The sequence below is a fragment of the Podarcis muralis genome, chromosome 15 (assembly GCF_964188315.1).
Source record: "Podarcis muralis chromosome 15, rPodMur119.hap1.1, whole genome shotgun sequence".
NCBI lineage: Eukaryota > Metazoa > Chordata > Lepidosauria > Squamata > Lacertidae > Podarcis > Podarcis muralis.
The window spans coordinates 36,221,378-36,241,361 of NC_135669.1; the positions used below are offsets into that span (position 1 = coordinate 36,221,378).

A 19,984-nucleotide genomic window follows, 5' to 3' on the forward strand; every position below is an offset into this window, starting at 1 on the left:
CTGTTTACCTTCCCGCCGCAGTGGTACCTATTTATCTACTTGCACTGGTGTGATTTCGAACTGCTCGGTTGGCAGGAGCTGGGACAGAGCGACGGAACCACACCCCACCACAGGGATTAGAACCACCAACTTATTTTTTAAAAAAATCTTTTTTCCTTTATAACAACGAAATAAAATTTCTTCATCACATATATCTTTGCTCAAATTGAGCTTTTACTTCCTCCCGTCCCCCTCCCTTGACTTCCATATGTAATCACTTTTATCTTAGCATTTCTAAATCACCCTATTTACCTTATCTCCATACTTTAAAAAAACTTACTTCTAATATTTATAAGCAGGTAATCAAATCATAACCTAACGAAAAGGAGGTTCTGATCCTGTGCAGTGCCAGGGCATGCAGCCCAACATTTTTTTAAATCCCTATTTTTTACTTTATGTTAAAGTGGGCTTAAAAACACACATCCCTAGCCCCATCCTGGAATTCCTTCAGGGGTGGATGTGGGGTGGCGTGGAAGGACCCCAGGACGGCACAGGGCTAAACTGGCCCAATCTGGGGGTCAGAGGGCTTTTGGGGGGAAGGGTCCGTGCGTGCACAGCCCTAGTAGAAACTAGCCTGCTGTAAAAGGTAAAATACACTTCTTCTTTTCCTCCACCGACTGGGCTGAGAATGGCTTCCCGCTAATAACAGTAGAGAAATCCTCCATTTACTTTATAACCTTCTCTTAAAACTGCATTGATACTCTGGTTCCCTGAGAACCGGGAGTTCTCTTTCGCGGGGCTCGAAAACAGTTCGTATTGGCGGAATGGAGCATATGCAAATCCTCCAAGCCAGCAAAGTGCGCCGCCTCCAAGATCGTAGAGATAAAGTACAGACTGACATTCCTTCGTGGGACTTCTTCTTGGTGACGTTTGATGGTATTATTTTTTTCCCCTTGCGTTAAGCTGATTAAAAAAAAGAAGAAGAAGCAACACTAGCTATGAAACCAAACCTTATGAGAAACAGTTGAAGGAGTTGGGTAGGTTTTCGTCTGGGGAAGAGGAGACTGAGAGGAAATAGGATTGTTGTTGTTTAGTCGTGTCCGACTCTTCGTGACCCCCTGGACCAGAGCACGCCAGGCACTCCTGTCTTCCACTGCCTCCCGCAGTTTGGTCAGACTCATGCTAGTAGCTTCGAGAACACTGTCCCACCATCTCGTCCTCTGTCATCCCCTTCTCCTTGTGCCCTCCATCTTTCCCAACATCAGGGGCTTTTCCAGGGAGTCTTCTCTTCTCAGGACGGGGCCAAAGTATTGGAGCCTCAGCTTCAGGATCTGTCCTTCCAGTGAGCACTCGGGGCTGATTTCCTTCAGAATGGAGAGGTTTGATCTTCTTGCAGTCCATGGGACTCTCAAGAGTCTCTTCCAGCACCATAATTCAAAAGCATCAATTCTTCGGCGATCAGCCTTCTTTATGGTCCAGCTCTTACTTCCATACATCACTACTGGGATAGCTTTAACTATACGGACCTAAAGATCCGTCAGATGGGAAGAGGGAACAAGATTGTTTTCTCCTGCAACTCTTAAAAATCTTCAGTCTTGCGGGATCTGTTCCCCAGCATTTCTCCAACCCCTGATAGATCAACACACTGCTTTTTTTCCTTAATTTTTTTTTAAGGGTACTCTCATTTCCCTACTCATATTGAAATACTGCCCCGCAATGAAGCCAAACTTAGATTCACAAAGTGTTTAAGGGGGTACCCTACCTGCGTCCCCTCCAGAAAAAAAGCACTGGATCAACAGCAAAAAATATTCTTATTAAGAAATTGTAAAGGCTGTAGTCGTCTCTGGAGTAAGGGGAGAGTGCACTGCTCTACATTTCCTTCCTAAATCTATGGCTAAGGGCCGCCGCTTCTTACGGAATGGAAGGGAGGGGATCCCTCGAGCTACGTCACCGACTCCGCCTCCCAGGTGCTTGCGCGGCGAAGAATGGCTGTTTTGCAATAGCAGCAGCGGCAAGCCCGGGAAAAAAGTCATGTCCGGGCGTGACTCCGGATTGGAGGAAGCTGAAGCGGCGTCTGGCTTCTCCGATCTGAGCGACTCCGAATTCCTGCAAATCGAGGAGCCGGAGACTGGGTAAGCAGGCGCCCTGCATTTTGTTTCTGACAACCTCCGCATCCGCAGTTCCAAAACTACCACCCGCTCCCGCCGGGTCTCCACGAGGTTTGCTTGGGGGGATTAGTGTCATAGACTCATAAAATTGTATGGTCGGAAGGTTCCCTGAGGATCATCTAGTCTAGTCCAACCCCGTAGTAACGCAGGAATTTGCAGCTGTGCCATACGGGGATCGAACCTGCAACCTTGGCGTCGTCAGCACCATTCTTTAACCAACTGAGCTATGTCTAATATTACACAAGAATCAGGTAGGTAGCCGTGTTGGTCTGACGCAGTAGGTAGATATATATATATAATTTTAAAAAGTCCAGTAGCATCTTAGAGACTAACTAAGTTTGTTCTTGGTATGAGCTTTCGTGTCTTCAGGTATCTGAAGAAGTGTGCATGCACACGAAAGCTCATACCAAGAACAAACTTAGTCTCTAAAGTGCTACTGGACTTAAAAAAAAATTTTAATATATATTTCTACTGCGTCAGACCCACACGGCTACCTACCTGAATCTAGAACCATGTAAGGAACATTGAGCCGCGTGAAATGGAAGTCCATCGTATCTGAAGAAGTGACCATTACACAAGAACAATTTGTGTATAACCCTTCGAAATGTCTACGTTTGGTAAGGCAAGCTGATACTTTTGCTTGCTGCAGCAAGACTATCGGTTGAGTTTGGAAATAGACCTTTGGTATAGACCGTGGAGGTTGGGTGTCACTGAGAAGATAACCCACAATGTAATGGTGCGGAAAGGAAAGGGGGGGAAACAAATGCCTTTTATGCCATCAGGGGTCTATTTATTTTATATACTAGTGGAAAGGATTGACAAAATATTATGTCAGACACATCACTAAAACCTGGATTTTGTGACCATGCATACTTACTTTAGCTGGAGAAGATGACCTTGTTGTTGATGAATGCTTCCGCACAGTGATGGCAGAATAACCTAGGAGGGGCTGAATATGGATATTATAAAGACTTGCCTTGTTGCTGGCAGCTGGGGGAAATCCAGTGTGGGATGGTGGTTAGAGTTCTGGACCAAGACCTTGCGAGACCAGGGTTCAAATCCTCACTCAGCCACAAAGCTCATGGGGTGACCTTGGGCCAGTCACTGTCCCTCAGCCAAACCTTAACTCACTGGGTTATTGTGAAGATAAAATAGGGAGAAGTATGTACGCCGCCCTGAACTCCTCAGAGGAAATGAAATAAATAGATAACGCTTGCAGGGGTGGGGACAGATACAGTGGTACCTCGGGTTAAGAACTTAATTCATTCTGGAGTTCCGTTCTTAACCTGAAACTTTTCTTAACCTGAGGTACCACTTTAGCTAATGGGGCCTCCTACTGCTGCCGCGCCGCCAGAGCACGATTTCTGTTCTCATCCTGAAGCAAAGTTCTTAACTCGAGGTACTATTCTGACTCCCTCCTTTGGCAATCTACCCAATGGTTGCCATCAATTTGATTTGAAGTAATTTTTTAATGAAATGATTTTAAAATGTTGTCTTATTTTATTGTTGTTAGCTGCCCTGAGCCCGGCTTTGGCTGGGGAGGGCAGGATATAAATAAAAAAAAATTATTTTTATTATTATTGGGTTAGCGGAGTCTGTAACCTGAAGCGTATGTAACCTGAAGCGTATGTAACCTGAGGTACCACTGTATTATTGGTTTCCTTAGATATGTAACAAAATATAACTTGGCAAGTAAACATAGTACAGTGGTACCTCGGGTTACAGACCCTTCAGAAATTGTGCTCCGGCAGCAGGAGGAGCCCCCATTAACGAATTAAGTTCTTAACCCTAGGTACCACAGTAATGACTTTTAAAATAACCTTGCCTTTCGTTCAACCAGGCATTCTGAGAAGCCAAGTTGTTCCCTTGGCCCTCCTACAGAACCTGAGGGTGGCGATGTGGCGAAAGGGAACGTGCTTGAAACAGCGAAAAGAAAGAGATCGCATGTGCCGCTCGAAATCTTCCACCTGCGTTACCTTTCAGTCACGGATATATCCGCGCAGGTGTGGTGCGAACAGCAAATGGTTTACAGGCGAGAGCGTCCAGACCTGACGACGCCTGAAAATATTGTGCTGTTGAACACAGGAAAGAGCATCCACCTCGCCAGAGGTAAGGGTGCTTTGCAGTCCATTCCCTGCTTCTTCAAAACATGTTTTTCTGCAGCACAAAGTTCTGATTTAGAACTTAAAGGGAGCCTAGTGGATCAGGCTGATGGCCCATCTAGTCTAGCATCCTGTTCTCACAGTGGCCGACCAGACCCTTGCGGAAAGCCTGCATGCACGACCCAAGCAAAATATAATTCTCCCCTTCTGCGGTTCCCAGCGATTGGTGTTCAGGGGCATAATGCATCTCACAGTGGAGGTCTTGCTGGCATCCGTCTGTCTTGAGAGACAATGGAGTACACCTCCAGGGGTGAAGTCAAACCTCACCCAGGTGACCTCCTCAGGGTGCAAGCCTGGGTGGTGTGTTAACTAGGTGTTAACTCTGGAAGTGTACCCTTGATTCTGAACGAAGACCACAATACACATCAAGAGGCTTAGTTTGGTCAGAATCGAGTGTACATTTCCAGAGTTAACGCTAAATACACTACTTCTGGTGAATGAGCCACCCATAGCCACTAGAGGGCTGTGGAAATTTGTGTCCTGAAATTTGTGTGCTTTTTAGACTCGTCTCCCCATGTCTTGTCTGAAACCGAAGAAGGGCATTGGTTGCCAGAGGTGAATTCTTTTTACCTCTCCTACCCCACTAGTAAGGAGTCCGGTGTGGTGAAGAAAGATGGAAGTTGATGGGGCGGTACCCCCTTTTCCACATGGACCAGCATCCGCTGGGCTCATCCTTCTCTTCCCCTGTCCTTGTTTTCAACACAGAGCTGGAAGACCATGACCTGGTGACAGTCAGCACCACAAGTCGAGAAGATTCCTGGGCGATAAAAGTGCTGAATCTTCTGGGGATGCTTTTGGTGCTGCAGGAAGGTATGGGGGCTTCCCTTGAGTCAATGAGCCGCCCACATTACTCTGGGGCTATACTATATATAGATATGCTGATACTGATATTGATGTTGTATCTTTGGTTTTGGGTCTTGTGATTTATATGGAGATTGTTTCCTTTTTTAATAATCTTTATTAATTTAAATTACACACATACACAAAGAATTTACAATCACATACTCCAAAAAGAAAATTAAAGAAAAAACAATTGAAAAGAAGAAAAGAAAAAAATACAGAAGAAAGAAAGAAGAAAATGCAGATATACATGCATAAAAAAACTTTATCTTCCTAATTAATACTTAAATAAACACTTAAATAAAAAAGACTTCTGACAAAACGAGTCTTCCAATCATTCTCATTGTACTGTTTATACTGCCGTTGTTTTTCCCGCACAGTTTTATATTCTTTAATATTGTTCACGGCTACTCCACAAACGGTATTTGTCGTGATTACAAGTATCACTCAAGTTCTGCTAATATGGTGTGGTTGGTACAATATGATCTTCATTCTCCATTCTCCAAATATATGGAGATTGTTTCCATTTGGTTGTGTACTTTTTGATGAGTTTTATTTATTGTTTATGACATTGTGTTTGCAATTGTGTAAATCTTGTCAACAATGGAGAGGCGGCATACAAATAAAATGATGATGATCTAATATATTGCATCCTCTTTTACTGAAGGTCACCGTGTGCGAGAATTTCCAGTGTTTGGAGTGCTGGAAGACATCTTTGTGGTTGGGGTCATTGATCAGCTGGGTTATACACCCAAAGGAGAGCTGGAGCTGAATGAGCTGAAGACCCGGAACAACGCCTCCATGCCCTCGGCAGCACAGAAAAAGCGGGACCGTTTTCAGGTGAGCCAACGAGCCGCTGGCTGCAGGAGGCATCTGCCTAGCTTGCGAGTTGCTAAGCCAGGTGCAGCTGTGCCGCGTGACTGCACGTGGCAGAGCTCCTGCTTTGCACACAAGACATCCCAGGTTCAGTTCATGAGGAAGAGTGTTGGCTGGCACTCGTTAGGACTGTGGTTGGGTGGAAGGAAAGGAGCCCAACAGTAGGTGGCGCCAGAGCCAACTGATGCCAGTTTTGTTGAGTTCCGCAAGGGCAACACAGAGACAGAGGAGGAGGAGGAGGAAGGTGATAGGCAGGGCCACCCCTGGACTAGTTATTAGTGAGAAGGCAGGCAGGTGGGGGTTTGCGGGGCAGTGCCCCATTTGGCCAATTTGGTACATTGGTACCTCGTTAACTTAATTCATTCTGGAGTTCCATTCTTAACCTGAAACTGTTCTTAACCTGAGGTACCACTTTAGCTAATGGGGCCTCCTGCTGCCGCCGCGCCCCCACCGCACAATTTCTATTCTCATCCTGAAGCAAAGTTCTTAACCCAAGGTACTATTTCTGGGTTAGCGGAGTCTGTAACCTGAAGCATCTGTAACCTAAAGCGTCTGTAACCCGAGGTACCGCTGTACATTTAAAAGCACTATGATGCCCCTTTCAACAAACATGGCTTCTCCCAGAGAATTCTGGGAGCTGTAGTTTGTTTAGAGTGCTGAGAGTTAGACCATAGATTGTAGAGCTGGGGATCATCTAGTCCTATCCCCTGCAAAGCAGGGATATGCAGCTGTTCCATACGGGGATTGAACCTGCCACCTTGGCGTTATCGGCACCAGGCTCTAACCAGCTGAGCTATCCACTTGCTAGAAAGCTCCTATCCCCCTCGCAGAACTTCCAGAGTGGTGTGACAGCCAATCCCTTTTCACAGGGAAATCTGAAACGATTTTCTATTGCTATACACTGCTTTGATGTTTTGTGAGAGGCTGATGAAGGCAAATGCTTTTGTAAATAACGCACCCGAATTAAGTGTCAGGTGTCTGTTGTCTTAACATACGCATCGTTGGTATTATTTCCAGGTCTTTCTGTATAAGTATCTCTTTGACGCCATGGTGCGAGGGTGCCTGGCGCCGGACAGTTTCCTCCAGCGACTCGACCTGAGGCCTGAGCAGCCGCTTGGCCCCCACGTCCAGGATCAGGCCCGGAAGTCGGGCTTCACAGTGAGCCGCTTCCGCGATCTCCTGGAGCTGCTCTCGCTCAACCTGACACACTGTGAGATCCCCGCGATCGACCGTTTGCAAATTGAGTACATCCACCAGGATTCCGGCGCCGCACTTGGCACTGAGGTCGTGGCCTATGACCAGGATGAGGTCGGAGCCGCAGTGCGGTATTTCTTGGCCTACTGGAAAGGGCAGCGGGACTCCAGAGGGGTGGATGTTGAGGACGCCTGGAAGTGCCGCTATTGTGCCTACGCCGGCATTTGCGAATGGAGGATGGGGAAAGCCGGCAGCCCAGCAGAGCGGTGGAAAAAGTCCAAGTGACGTTGGTATGACCCAACCTTTGGGGACAAAAGACTAGGCCGCAGTCTCCAGAGATCCACAGGACCATCCCTTTGTGCAGATCAGGGTTTCCCAAACTTGGGTCTCCAGCTGTTTTTTGACTACAACTCCCATCATCCCTAGCTATCAAGACCAGCAGTCAGGGTTGATGGGAATTGTAGCCCAAAAACAGCTGGAGGCCAAAGTTTGGGATATCCTGGTTCTGATGGTACAAAGTTTTCCGCCTTCACAGTTTTGCTTCACCAGTTCGAAGAGACCATCTTTTTCCCAACCACCACGACTGCTACTGCCCCCAACCAGATGTTTTAATAGCCTGCACTGGTGTGGGTCAGGGCTGAGGGAAACCTGTGGCCTTCCAGATGTTTTTGGACACTGGTTTCCATCAGCCCCAGACAGCATGGACACTGGTTAGGGGTGAACTGAGCTGTAGGCCAGCACCTCTGGATAATAATAATATTGTTATTGGACCAATCTCTGATCCAGCCCAAAGCTTTACATATCCCAAGCATATAAATGATATTGGACTACAACTCCCACAATCCCTCACCCATTGGCTGGGGCCCAACATCAGCCTCCTGTACAGGGTCATTGGGATTTTTTTTTTTTTGGGGGGGGGGGGTTCAAAAGAGGTCCCCAGTTCTTCTACATCAGCTTCCAAAAAGCTCTTCCTTCTATCCAGCAGCAGCCAGCTTAATGCAGAAAGAAGAAGAAGAAGAAGAAGAAGAAGAAGAAGAAGAAGAAGAAGAAGAAGAAGAAGAAGAGGAAGAAGGAAAGACAGTGTCTCAGAAGCAATAAGGTTTTAATGGCCCGACACGCTCTAAAAATGTCTTCCCCTGGAAGGGCTTCCTTCTGCAACATGGCATCCTCCACCAGGAAAATGGAACAAGGCAGCCTGCACCAATCTGGTGCAGTGGGACTGATGGCAGCTGTAGTCCAGCACATCTGGAGGGCACCAGGTTGGCGAAGGTTGGACTGAGGTCTCAGGGTGCCCCATGTTTGGTGCCCCTGTGGCAGCCATGTTCAGAAGGCCATCTTTAGTCCCATGATCCTCTAAGGCACCCATCTCCCTCTTTCACCCCTTTTCTGGTTATTGGTGCATTCCATTTTCTTTCCACTGCTTGTCGGTGCATTCATGAGCCAGACCATCATGCCAAGAAAAGAGGGGAATCTGTACTTGTGGCTCTTCCAAAGGACATTGTGTGTGTTTGTGTGTATATTCAGCCTTTCTGGCTTGGATGTGTTGATACAAATGCTCTGTTTTAAAAAATAATTTAAACCCCGCTTTTCCAGTGAAATGAAACAATTATACAATCAATTCCCCTGGAAAGCAGCTGGCCTTGGAAGTGGTATGGAAAATTTCCCACCCTGTTCGGAACCAATGCTTGCAACAAGGATTCTCAATGGGTCAGATTTCTGTCTCAAATGAGCCTATTCTCTGCAAATGTGATTCTGGGCTGCAGCCAATACTACTCCTGGTAGACCTATTGAAAAGTATAGACATGATGAACTTGAGCCAATTTGTTTTAAAGGATCTGCTGTCAGTAAAATTTAGTTGGCTACAGCGCTTTGTGTTGGCTAGGCTTCTGCAGAAGCCTGGTGAGGATTTCCAGAAAGAGCCCTGAGCAACTACATTTCACGGTGCGAGAGCAAACTTTGTCTTGTATTTGCACCGAAGGGAAAAGAGAAGCACTGCCTGAAAATGACCTGATCGCGCTGAAATTGTAAATGGAATTTTCTCTGCAGAATTCAGTTCCTCCCCATGTTTGAGCTGAACCTTGATTGTTTACATGCAAACTGGTGCTCTGTAACCTTTCTCATATTGATCCAGCACGTATTTCTTGGATATTTATATATCCATTTACTTATATATACATATATATATTGTATTTGTATAACTGATATGTAGCATTTTTCCTTTAGGTTTCACGCCCCGCCCCCTTAAAAAAAACACTCTTATATGCTATCAAGAACACTTTTCTAATTTCTTTTACAAAATGCTATACTGGGAATAAAATTTGATTATTATTTTTTCAGCCGTTGATGACTCCTCCCTCCCTCTCTCTCAACAAAGCTGATATCTTAACAGTATTCAGTCGCTCACAGAGTTTTCTGAAGAGGTCCCTTTTGTTGGGTTTTCAGCTGTTCCCACCCCCTAATTTCGCATATAAAATCATAGCCAGTGTTATGATATACAAAGCATGGGTGGGTGTGAATATTTATCATTCTGAAGCCTTTTACATAGTTCAGCAGATGTTCATATTCTTAAGCCCTGTGCCACTCCTGCTGTGTGTACACACACAAACACAATTCTGCCATCTGCGTCTGATATGAAATAAGAAGTTCCAATCTCAGAAACGGCAAATGGAAAGAGGTGTGTTTTGGCTGAACTACTTCTGGCTACACTCCCATTACTGAATGTTATACCATGCCAAACGTTAGTGCCCCCCTTCCCCTTTGATCTGGCACCTAATTAGCCCAGAGCTACAACCTGTATCGGGGGCGCGGGTGGCGCTGCGGGTTAAACCACAGAGCCTAGGACTTGCCGATCAGAAGGTCAGTGGTTCAAATCCCCATGACGGGGTTGCTCGGTCCCTGCTCCTGCCAACCTAGCAGTTCAAAAGCACGTCAAAGTGCAAGTAGATAAATAGGTACCACTCCGGCAGGAAGGTAAACAGCGTTTCCATGCGCTGCTCTGGTTCGCCAGAAGCGGCTTAGTCATGCTGGCCACATGACCCGGAAGCTGTACGCCGGCTCCCTCGGCCAGTAAAGCGAGATGAGCGCTGCAACCCCAGAGCCGGTCACGACTGGACCTAATGGTCAGAGGTCCCTTTACCTTTACCTTTACAACCTGTATCAATACAGAGTCTGTTATTGTTGGCATCTGTCTTGAGAGACAATGGAGTGTGCCTCTAGGGGTGAAGTTAAATCACTGGAGAATCACAGCGCCTGCTGTGGCTGCAGAGACTGGTAACTCGTAATTGCTGCCTCCTACGTTGCTTCTGCTGTGTCAACAGCACCAAAGTGACCCCTCTGGGGTTCAAGTCTCTGCAGTATGTATTGATGTCCTGGGCTCCTTCCAAGTGTAGGAATCGCATTCCATTTTATGCAAGCTCTGGATTTAAGTCTGAAAAACGCATCGGCTGCCAGTGAGAACAAGACCTTGAGGGGCCACCAGGTGGCAGTATGAGACACCGCTGATGGAAACAAAATTGGATCGACAAACACTATTCAAACGGGAGCTTTGCGAAGATGAAATGGGAAGTGGAGAATGGGGGTGGGGAGAGAAATCTAATTCAGACTCCCCCACAGATTCAGATGCAGGATGAAATGAAGGCGGCAACTCTTACTGGCTGGCAATTTTCTGGGGCTGCTGGGAGTTGGGAGCCCAAGAACATCTACAATGTAAAGTCTTTCTCCCCAGCATAAGACGTTCAATGTGTGCTTTAAGTTGCGATGCAAACATGTCCAACTGGGCTGCTCTCTATCATCTGTATGTCAAACTTCATCTTAAGGACTTGGGTGGTGTGTATTTTCTGTGATCGTACCACTCATAGGAGTGTACAAGACAATGTTTTCATTCCTCAACCCATTTCCTTTTGCTGTTAAAGTCCACATCAATATTGGCCAATCATTGGGGGAGGGGGAATCAGGTTTCTTGAGTTATCTTTTTAGAATCATAGAATTGCAAGGGACTCCAAGGGTCATCTAGTCCAACCCTCTGCAATGGAAGAATCACAGCTAAAGGAACCCTGACACATGCCCCCTCCCAACCTGTGTTTAAAAACCTTCAGTGACAAAGAATCCACCACCTTCCAATGTCATATCATGGGACCTGTTCTCTGTTGCTCTGTTGTTCCGAACACAATTCAAAGTGTTGGTGCTGACCTTTAAAGCCCTAAACGGCCTCGGCCCTGTATACCTGAAGGAGCGTCTCCACCTCCATCGTTCTACCCGCACACTGAGGTCCAGCACCGAGGCCTTCTGGCTGTTCCCTCACTGCGAGAAGCCAAGTTACAGGGAACCAGGCAGAGGGCCTTCTCGGTAGTGGTGCCCGTCCTGTGGAATGCCCTCCTGTCAGATGTCAAGGAAATAAGCAACTATCTGACTTTTAGAAGACATCTGAAGGCGGCCCTGTTTAGGGAAGTTTTTAATGTTTGATTTTGTTTTTAATATTCTGTTGGGAGCCGCCCAGAGAGGCTGGGAAGGCCCAGCCAGATTGGTGTGGTATAATAAATAAATAATAATTATTATAATAATTATAATAACTATAATAATAATAATAATTACTATTATTATTATTACTATTACTACTACTACTACTCCAGAAGGCAATTATTAGAAATGGATGGAAACTGGAGGGAAGCAGATATCAGCTCAACTTTGGGAGAAAGTTTCCAACAGCAGGATATGATAAATAAAAATTAATTTATACATACCCCGCCCTCCCCAGCCAGGACCCGGCTCAGGGCGGCTAACATCAAAATATATAATACATTAAAAACATAAAATCAAGCAATTGATACAGCTTAAAATTAAATTAAGATCACAATAAAATCAGATGGCAACCCACAAATTATAACTATAGGGGTTGGGAACATTAAGTGCTCACCAGGCCCCAACTCTTCCCATTTGTGTTATTTGTGCAAGTCTTAGCTATTTGTGCTGGTCTTATATGAGCCGGTGGGAAGAGTTAGGGAGACCACTTACATGCAGGGTCTTATAAAGAGAGGAGGGTCAGACTGGGACCCGACCAAAGGCCTGGCAGAACAGTTCCGTCTTGCAGGCTCTGCAGAAAGGTGTCATATGCAGCATATATTCAACACACACAAAAGAGCGACAATTTGTTGTTGGCAATGGACAGCTGGACATATAAAGGGCCCCATTACCTTCAGTAGCTTAGGGCCTCATCAAACCTAAATCTGGCCCTGAAGGGGATTTTGGTGAGATCTTCCCATGTTGGCCGGAAAGTGGGGGGCAGGGGGGGCAGGGCTTGCAGCCCATGTTGGGGGCAGGGGGTGGGTCTAAACACTGTGACACACACCTGTCTTCATGTTCCTTCATCCTCCCCCCTGTGACGCCTGCATGAACAAAAAGCCTAAGACACCGATAGACACAAAATATTTTATTTTAATTGTGAATTTTGCAAAGACACATTTAAGCAACAAAATATACATTTCTGACCTTTCTGTAGAATTTGTTTTATACAATAACAAATACAAGAGGCTACCGTAGCAATAAATTAAATATACATTATTTACAACGTACATCAGCAACCGGCTACAAAGCGTCGCCTCCTCACAAACAAAAGAATTATATTTCATTTTGTCAGAGACCTTTCGAAAAAGAATTCTGCTTTTCTCTCACGCACTCACACTCCCTGCAACTATCATTTTTTTTCTTTTCATTAGGAGCCTAATTAAGAGGAAAATTTTCCTGCTCTGTTGAAATGAATGAGACCTTTTGGATACCCACAAAATCCAGCATTTTCCTTCGAGGGAGATCATTTTAAATACCATGCTACAACCATGAAGAAGAAAAAGAAGAAAAGTGAAATGCATGCTTTGTATGTTTTGTTTTTTCACCCAACAAAAACAAAATTATTTTAGAATTCAAGGAGAAATGGAATTGTGGAGTTTCAAGGAAGGAAAATGTGCATTTTTATCCCTTCTTCAAAACTCTAGAATGCAGAATTGGCAACGGATATTTACCAGCAGCAGGTTCTGCGCAGACAAAAAAAGGATTTCTTTGCAGCAGCACATATTTTGCTGCCAAGAAGACATGATGACAGCCACCAGCTCAGTTGACTTTCATAGGGAATCAGGATAAATTCATAGAAGGTGGAGATATCAGGCACAGTAGGTCATTGGACCTGGGGACACACACTGGTGTGCAGAGGGGGTAGAGGTACAGAAAGAAGCAACCAAAATTAGCAAAGAGCTGGAGCAACACCCTTTTTGAGGAAATTTCACCGCTAGAGTTTCCTCATCCCTGCCCTACAGAATTCTGGAAGCATTTCAAGGTGATTCGTGAACCATTTTGGCTCAGAGTACCAGATCTTTATTTCCTTAGCCCCTGCTCCACAGGCCAACTCTGACCAGTGGGCAAGACCACCCAGCTGCCAATCACCTGAAGTCATAAAGTTCAAGCTTGCTTTCTGCCTGCCCCACCCTCAATGCCACATATGACTGTGGTTTGGGGAAAACCACCTCAGTGGCCAAATGGGGAGACTTGGTGGGCCAAATCTGGCCAGTGGGCCAGTGAAGGTTCCCTACACCTGCTTTAAGGCAATCTTCCCCAAACAGTAGTCCTCTAGCTCTTTTGGACTAAAACTGCCATTGGGCCCAGTTAGCATGGCCGCCATCTTGTTGCGTTAATATGGCCCACAGGAGAAGGCAGCCTTGATTCTTCTCACACACAATCAAATATTCAATAGCAGCCTAGTCTCATCGGTGCCAAATTCGTGGACAGTGATGACCATGGCTTGACCACATGGGGGGTGGTCAGAGCCTCTCTTAAGTCAGCCCAGAAAAAAATAGGCTCACTTGGGAGCTCAGTTGCCCTTTATAGACGTATTAGTACAGCTGAAAGGTCAAGGGAGAGAAGCAAGACAAAGAACGATCCAAGAAGTCCTCAACAGCAGAACAGGTGGAAGATAACAAGCGGTAAGTTACAACGACTGTGAAGGCAGATGAAGGCTGCAGCAGATAAGAAACTATTGGACATTGTGACTACTCATGCCATCAGAATAGCGCCTTACTGCGAGGACTGTGTGTTGATCAGTGTGCACTGATCTCCACACATAAAGCAAGACGTCTTCCAAAAACCCACTCTACGGAACTCCTGGCCACAAGATGTTCTGATGGCCATTCGCTACAATAGCTTTAGGGGGAGATTAGACAATTTCATGGGGGGGGGGAGAAATTTGCTGTTGGCTTTCAGATCCAGTAGCTGAATTAGGCTCCCGGGTTCCCAGGCAGGGTGCCGGGGGTGAGGGCTGCCATTCGCTCTGGCAGTCATCTTCCTAGGGACATCTGCATGGTCACTGTGGTGAACAGCAGGCTGGGCCAGACACACCTTTGGTCCAGTAAGTCTCTTCTTATATTCTAGAACTGGGCTTGGGAAGTAAAGGGAGATAAGGAACAGAGCAGGACTTAAGGAGAAAAGATGCCATATTCTGAATTGGCTGTGGTTGTCTTTCAAGGGGGAAAAGTCCCACTTGCAGAACAAGTCCATTTGCATTAGAAAAAGGACACTTGACCTTAGCCCCTGGGAAGGGGAGAAATTAGCCTATAATATCACTATGAGTGATTATTTTTTTAAAACCAAAGTAACTTTCTCAAATCATCAGGAGAGCAGCGCTCATGACCTTCAGTCAAACAGCTACAATTAAGGACAAGGAGCACACTGGTTTTGCAGATTTCAGAATACCGAACGGAAACAGGGTAAGAAGCGGGTTCAAGTATAATGTCAGCAGCAAACCCATCTCCTCTCCCCAGATGTCCTTTGGATCACGAGGGACGGAGCAGAGACAGGGGTCGGCGAGGGAAGAGAGTCCCAAAACCTGTCAGGTTCATCTCCAGGGGCATCTATCCCAGCCGAGACGTGGCAAGGTAGCAGTTCCCTCAGGGTCAGACGGGAACATCTGCCTGGGTGAAGCACATTTCATACGTGGCAGTGGCGCATAGTGTGGCGGACGGACGTTGTCAGTCGAAAAGAGCGTTTTCACGTAAGAAAAACAGGAAGGAAGGAAGAAAAACCCAAACAGAAATGCCCTGGAAAAGAGGAGGAAAGAAATTAGATGGTCCTTAGCTAGGCAGGGGTACACTTAATATTCACACTGAATGTATGTTTGTTTTGCAGCAGAAGGCATCATACAGCATAGCAATGGGGCTTACTCCCAATCAGATGTCCACAGGGTTGGAAGCCTTAGTCCAGAGATCATCAAGCTTTAGTGGGGCAGTGGGTGCATTTGAAATGTTGAGAAAGTGAGGCGTGCACATGGCATTAAATGGCTGCCACATGATGCGTGGTACAATGGCTTCCTTGTGGGATAGGCCTAGACACTGTGCACAGGAACTGAGCCGAGCGTATCACTGCATGATGGGGTGGGGCCTTCCGCTTTTAAAAAGATTGCTGTGCACCTGATCCTTGAAAAGCCCACGGTGATTATTATTAGATTTGTACCCTGCCCATCTGAATGCGTTGCCCCAGTCACTCTGGGTGGCTTCCAACACACATAAAAACATAATAAAACATTAAACATTTTTTTTATAAAAAATCCCCATACAGAGCTGCCTTCAGGTTGTGTAGTTCTTTATCTCCTTTACATCAGGGCTGCCTTCGGATGTCTTCTAAAAGTCAGATGTTTATTTCCTTGAGAGTGTTCCACAGGGCAGGCGCCACTACTGAGAAGGCCCTCCGCCTGGTTCCCTGTAACCTCACTTCTCGCAGTGAGGGAACCGCCAGAAAGCCCTCAGAGCTGGACCTCAGTGTCTGGGCTGAACGATGGAGGTGGAGATGCTCCTTCAGGTATACTGGACCAAGGCTGTTTAGGGCTTTAAAGGTCAGCACCAACACTTTGAATTCTGCTCGGAAACGTACTGGGAGCCAACGTACTGGCCTTTAGGGCCAGTGCTACATGGTCCTGGCGACTGCTCCCAGTCACCAGCCTACCTGCCACATTCTGGATTAGTTGTAGTTTCTGAGTCACCTTCAAAGGTAGCCCTACACAGAGCGTGTTGCAGTAGTTTGTGGTGGAACAACTGCAAGCATTCCTGGATGGTAACTGGTTATCCTGATCAAGTTCAATCTGGGTTCAGGTCTGGGTTCTGGACTGAATCAGTCTTCCCTCACCCCACATGTGCTGCCTTGCCCTTGCAATTGTGGGGTCCCGGGCCACATGACGTTAGCACGCTGGGCACGCATGCCCTGTGATGTGTGCACACGCCATCAACATGCCCCACGGCATGCATGCACAGCTTCCACAGAACTTTGAGGGGACCTGGCTCCTTCATTTAAATTTGGGGTGGCGAAGCCCCTGCCACCCCCCTCCTCAGCACCTCTGCCTCTTACCTCCTGCTGGATGCAAAAACAGAAAACAGAACGTACAGGACGACCATCTTTGTGAGACCTTAGCCCAACCGACTCACCTTTTTGGGAGGTCTGTAGTCTTATCCTTCAGCTAATGTGTCTGCAAGGAAAGGAAAAGGATCGGCTGACTTCACTTCATGCCTCATTTGCTCTATTGCAGTGATGTGTTGCCCTCCACGTATGTGGACTCCACCTCCCATTGGCCCCCACCCACCCCATGCATGGCCAGAAGTATGGGGTCCTGGAACTTGTATTCCGCTGCCTGGTTTCCCACAGCCATCTGGTTGGCCACTGTGAGGGCAGGCCTGATCCAGGAGGGCTATTCTTATTACGTCCTTAGACATAGTAAGTTAGTAGCCACTGATAGCCTTCAGCTCCAGGAATTTTAAAGCCGTCCAAGTTAGTGGCCATCACTGCCTCATGTGGCAGTGAGTTCCACTGTTTCCACTTTCCTTTATCTTCCACAATCTTCTTTGGATGCTTTCCGGCGTTATGAGAGACCAGGGGGTGGGGACTTTTCTCTATTCAGTTTCTCCTGCCCATGCATAATTTCCTAAACTTCAATCTTGTTGCCTTTTCTCTAAACTAAAAAAAAAGTCCTGAATGTTCCTTCCTAGGGGAGTTGCTCCATTCCCTTTGATCAGTTTGGTGGCCCTTTTCTGAACCTTTCCCAACTTTTCTGTATCCTAGTTGCTGGGAACTGCAGATGGAGAGATTGCTGCTTCACTCATGTCATGCTTGCGAGCCTCCCCTTGGGACATACACATATGGTTGGCCTCTGTGAGAACAGGGCCTGGATAGCTCAATTGGATAGAGCGTAGTGCTGGTAACACCAAGGTTGCAGGTTCGATCCCTGTATGGAACAGCTGCGTATTCCTGCATTGCAAAGCTTTGGACTAGATGGTCCTCAGGGTCCCTTCTAATTCTATGACTAGACTGGCCAATGTACAGGCTCTTCTTGTATGCTTATATTGCTGAACTACAACTCCCATCAGCCCAAGCAGGCATGGCTAATGGCAGGGGGTGATGGGAGTTGTAGTTCCTGTAACATCTGGAGGGCGCAAAGGTTCCCCAGCTGTAGATTGACCAAGTCTACGGCAGGTTGATACGTTCAAACTTACCGGGCCAGAACTTGAATGGCTAAGTTTATCAAAACGAAATTTAAGATTTGACCTCGGAGAATTCCTGCTCTTCATATCTGTTTGAAATAATAATAATAACCCAGTGAAAAAAACGGTGTTTGCTTCAAATGATTGAACTCAAGAGTCGCCAATGAGGTGCTCTCTAAATGTCGCTGGATCACAACCCCTGTCATTCCTGATCATTCATGTCTGGGAATGATAGAAGTTGGAGTCATCTAGAGGGCACCATTTTGGCTACCCCAGATTTAATGGAATGAATCTAAACCAGACTGGAACCAGTTTAGTTTAACAGAAGCCCACTGTTAAAATGGAAACATCAATGTGTTAATTTTGCAGTGGCCTGGAAGTGGGCGGAGGGCCCCCTGTTCACATGACTTTCCCCAAGCCATCCCGTGAACTGTAGTTTACCCCTTAAAGAACTACAATTCCTAGCACTTTTAACAAACTACAGTTTCCAGGATTTGGGGGCAGGGGGAGCCATGTGCTTTAACTTTATTGTGATGTACGCAGGGTTAGAGTCTTTCATTATTTCAGATTAGTTAAGAATTGCCCGGGAAAAGTCCCAGCAAAGGAAGAACGGATACAAAAACTTATGGAATATGCAGAAATGGCAAAACCTACCGGAAGAAGAAGAAATCAAGATAACAATTTTTTAAATAAAAGAATGGAAATGGTTTATTGAATCTTTACAGATAGATTATAAGCAGATAAAAACACTGGCAAGATTACTGTAACAACCTGCAGTTTTATAAGAGCATATATTTAAAGAAGACGAATAAATGAGCAAATTAAGTTAATTTGGATAAGCAGAAGATATTATAAAAAAAATTAAGGAACCACAGAACGAGGGGGAAGGAAGTCAATTTTGAAATGTCAAAATGGTTGAAATGTCAAAACTACTGAAATGTATAAACTTGAAAAGTATAAATAAATAAAATAAAAAATAGATGATGATGATGATAATAAAAAAGAATTGCAATAATAATAATAATAATAATAATAATAATAATAATAATAATAGTAATAATGAATTGCCCAGGAAAACAGGCAATATGGCTGCAGTCTCAACCCACTTCCTTGATAGCAAGTTCCGCTCAACCTCACTGGGGCTTATTTCTAAGTAGGACTCTCCAGTGATCATCTTTTACATGTGTCAGGAGGAGAGCAACCGGAAATGAAATGCTTAACCAATTATTGAAGTTTTTGATGAAAGGAGTGGGAGGGGGGTGAAATAAAATGAGGGTGGGAGAGAAGGAAAGGAGACCTGAAGATCTTCCTCTTTTTCCTAGGTTGATCTATGTGACAAAACAGACCCTTTTTTTATATATGCTGATTTCTCCACAGTGCCCCAGCCATGCAGGTGTGCTTACTAATCACCAAGAGCAATCCAAGTTGGTTAATCGAGTGAAGCAAATTTCTATTTTTGTCACTGTAAGAGCCTCATGGGGAGCTAAGGGAAACTTGTCACAGATAAGTAGGATGGTTTCAAGGCTGCCCAGCACATTCTGATCTTACGTGTGCACTGATTCTGCTTGATTTTTTAAAATTATTATTATTTATTATTACTGTACATTTCATGTCAGCTTGGATAGCTCAGTTGGTTAGAGCATGGGGTCCATTTGGGACAGCTACATATTCCTGCATTCCAGTGGGTTGGACTAGATGATGCTCAGGGTGCCTTCGAACTCTACAATTCTATTATTTACAGACCGCCTTTTTTCTAAATAGCTCAAGGTGGCAAAGGCCCTACTCCTTTTGGTGCACTAATTTATCATTATCCCCAGGCCATCACAACCTTGAAGAAAATTAGCCGCAGTTAATTAACTTTTACACTTGTCTTACACTTGTTGATTCCATTGGATTTGTGATGGTTAGCATCCTGCTCAGCATACAGGGTCTGACTTAGTCACATGTTACTTTCAGGGGCTTCGAAGTGGGGCTACACAACCTATCACACACACACACACACACACACACACACACACACACACGTCTGACATTCCCTTTCCACACTCAAGCTCTAATTAAATTTGAACATCTATTGAACCTAGCCATTTAGCACCCACAGACCAATAACTATATAAAAAAGTACAAGTTTGAAGGCGGAGGACAGAAGGAAAAAATTGCCACCCAACGTGTCTGACTGAGGGTGGATCTACACATGGGGGAGTGGATGCTATAAATAAGTCAGAAACTAAATCGTTTTAACAAAGAAAAACCGCTATGGAAA

At 45.6% G+C, this 19,984-nt stretch overlaps 2 protein-coding genes across 13 annotated transcripts in view; one reads left to right on the forward strand and one right to left on the reverse strand.

Annotated features, from left to right (window-relative positions):
- Nucleotides 1-1,854: 1,854 nt before the first annotated feature.
- Nucleotides 1,855-9,552, forward strand: EXO5 (exonuclease 5). Of its 2 annotated transcripts, XM_028708550.2 has the most exons (5): nt 1,855-2,111; nt 3,988-4,256; nt 5,015-5,119; nt 5,817-5,989; nt 7,043-9,552. In XM_028708550.2, the coding sequence occupies exons 1-5, from the start codon at nt 1,870-1,872 to the stop codon at nt 7,502-7,504; spliced, it is 1,251 nt and encodes a 416-aa protein (XP_028564383.2). In that variant the 5' UTR covers nt 1,855-1,869; the 3' UTR covers nt 7,505-9,552. The 2 variants fall into 2 exon arrangements, with proteins under 2 accessions (XP_028564383.2, XP_077775514.1); XM_077919388.1 differs by lacking the exon at nt 5,015-5,119.
- A 3,077-nt stretch (nt 9,553-12,629) lies between these two features.
- Nucleotides 12,630-19,984, reverse strand: part of RAP1GAP2 (RAP1 GTPase activating protein 2) — a 192,570-nt gene continuing 185,215 nt past the window's right edge. For all 11 annotated transcript variants that reach the window (XM_028707778.2, XM_028707783.2, XM_028707780.2 and 8 more), the window contains 3 exons: nt 17,734-17,810; nt 16,672-16,712; nt 12,630-15,294 (listed from right to left, as the gene is read on the reverse strand). In XM_028707778.2, coding sequence (XP_028563611.2) covers nt 16,704-16,712; nt 17,734-17,810 — 86 coding nt within the window. In that variant the 3' untranslated portion in view covers nt 12,630-15,294; nt 16,672-16,703. The remainder of the gene's footprint in view (nt 15,295-16,671; nt 16,713-17,733; nt 17,811-19,984) is intronic.

What these genes read in the sequence shown, in the direction of transcription:
- EXO5 (XM_028708550.2), top strand. Translation starts at nt 1,870, where the DNA reads ATGGCTAAGGGCCGCCGCTTCTTACGGAATGGAAGGGAGGGGATCCCT. An exon ending in GAGCATCCACCTCGCCAGAG is followed by an intron (nt 4,257 to 5,014) that starts GTAAGGGTGCTT and finishes TTTTCAACACAG; the next exon opens with AGCTGGAAGACCATGACCTG. An exon ending in GCTTTTGGTGCTGCAGGAAG is followed by an intron (nt 5,120 to 5,816) that starts GTATGGGGGCTT and finishes CTTTTACTGAAG; the next exon opens with GTCACCGTGTGCGAGAATTT.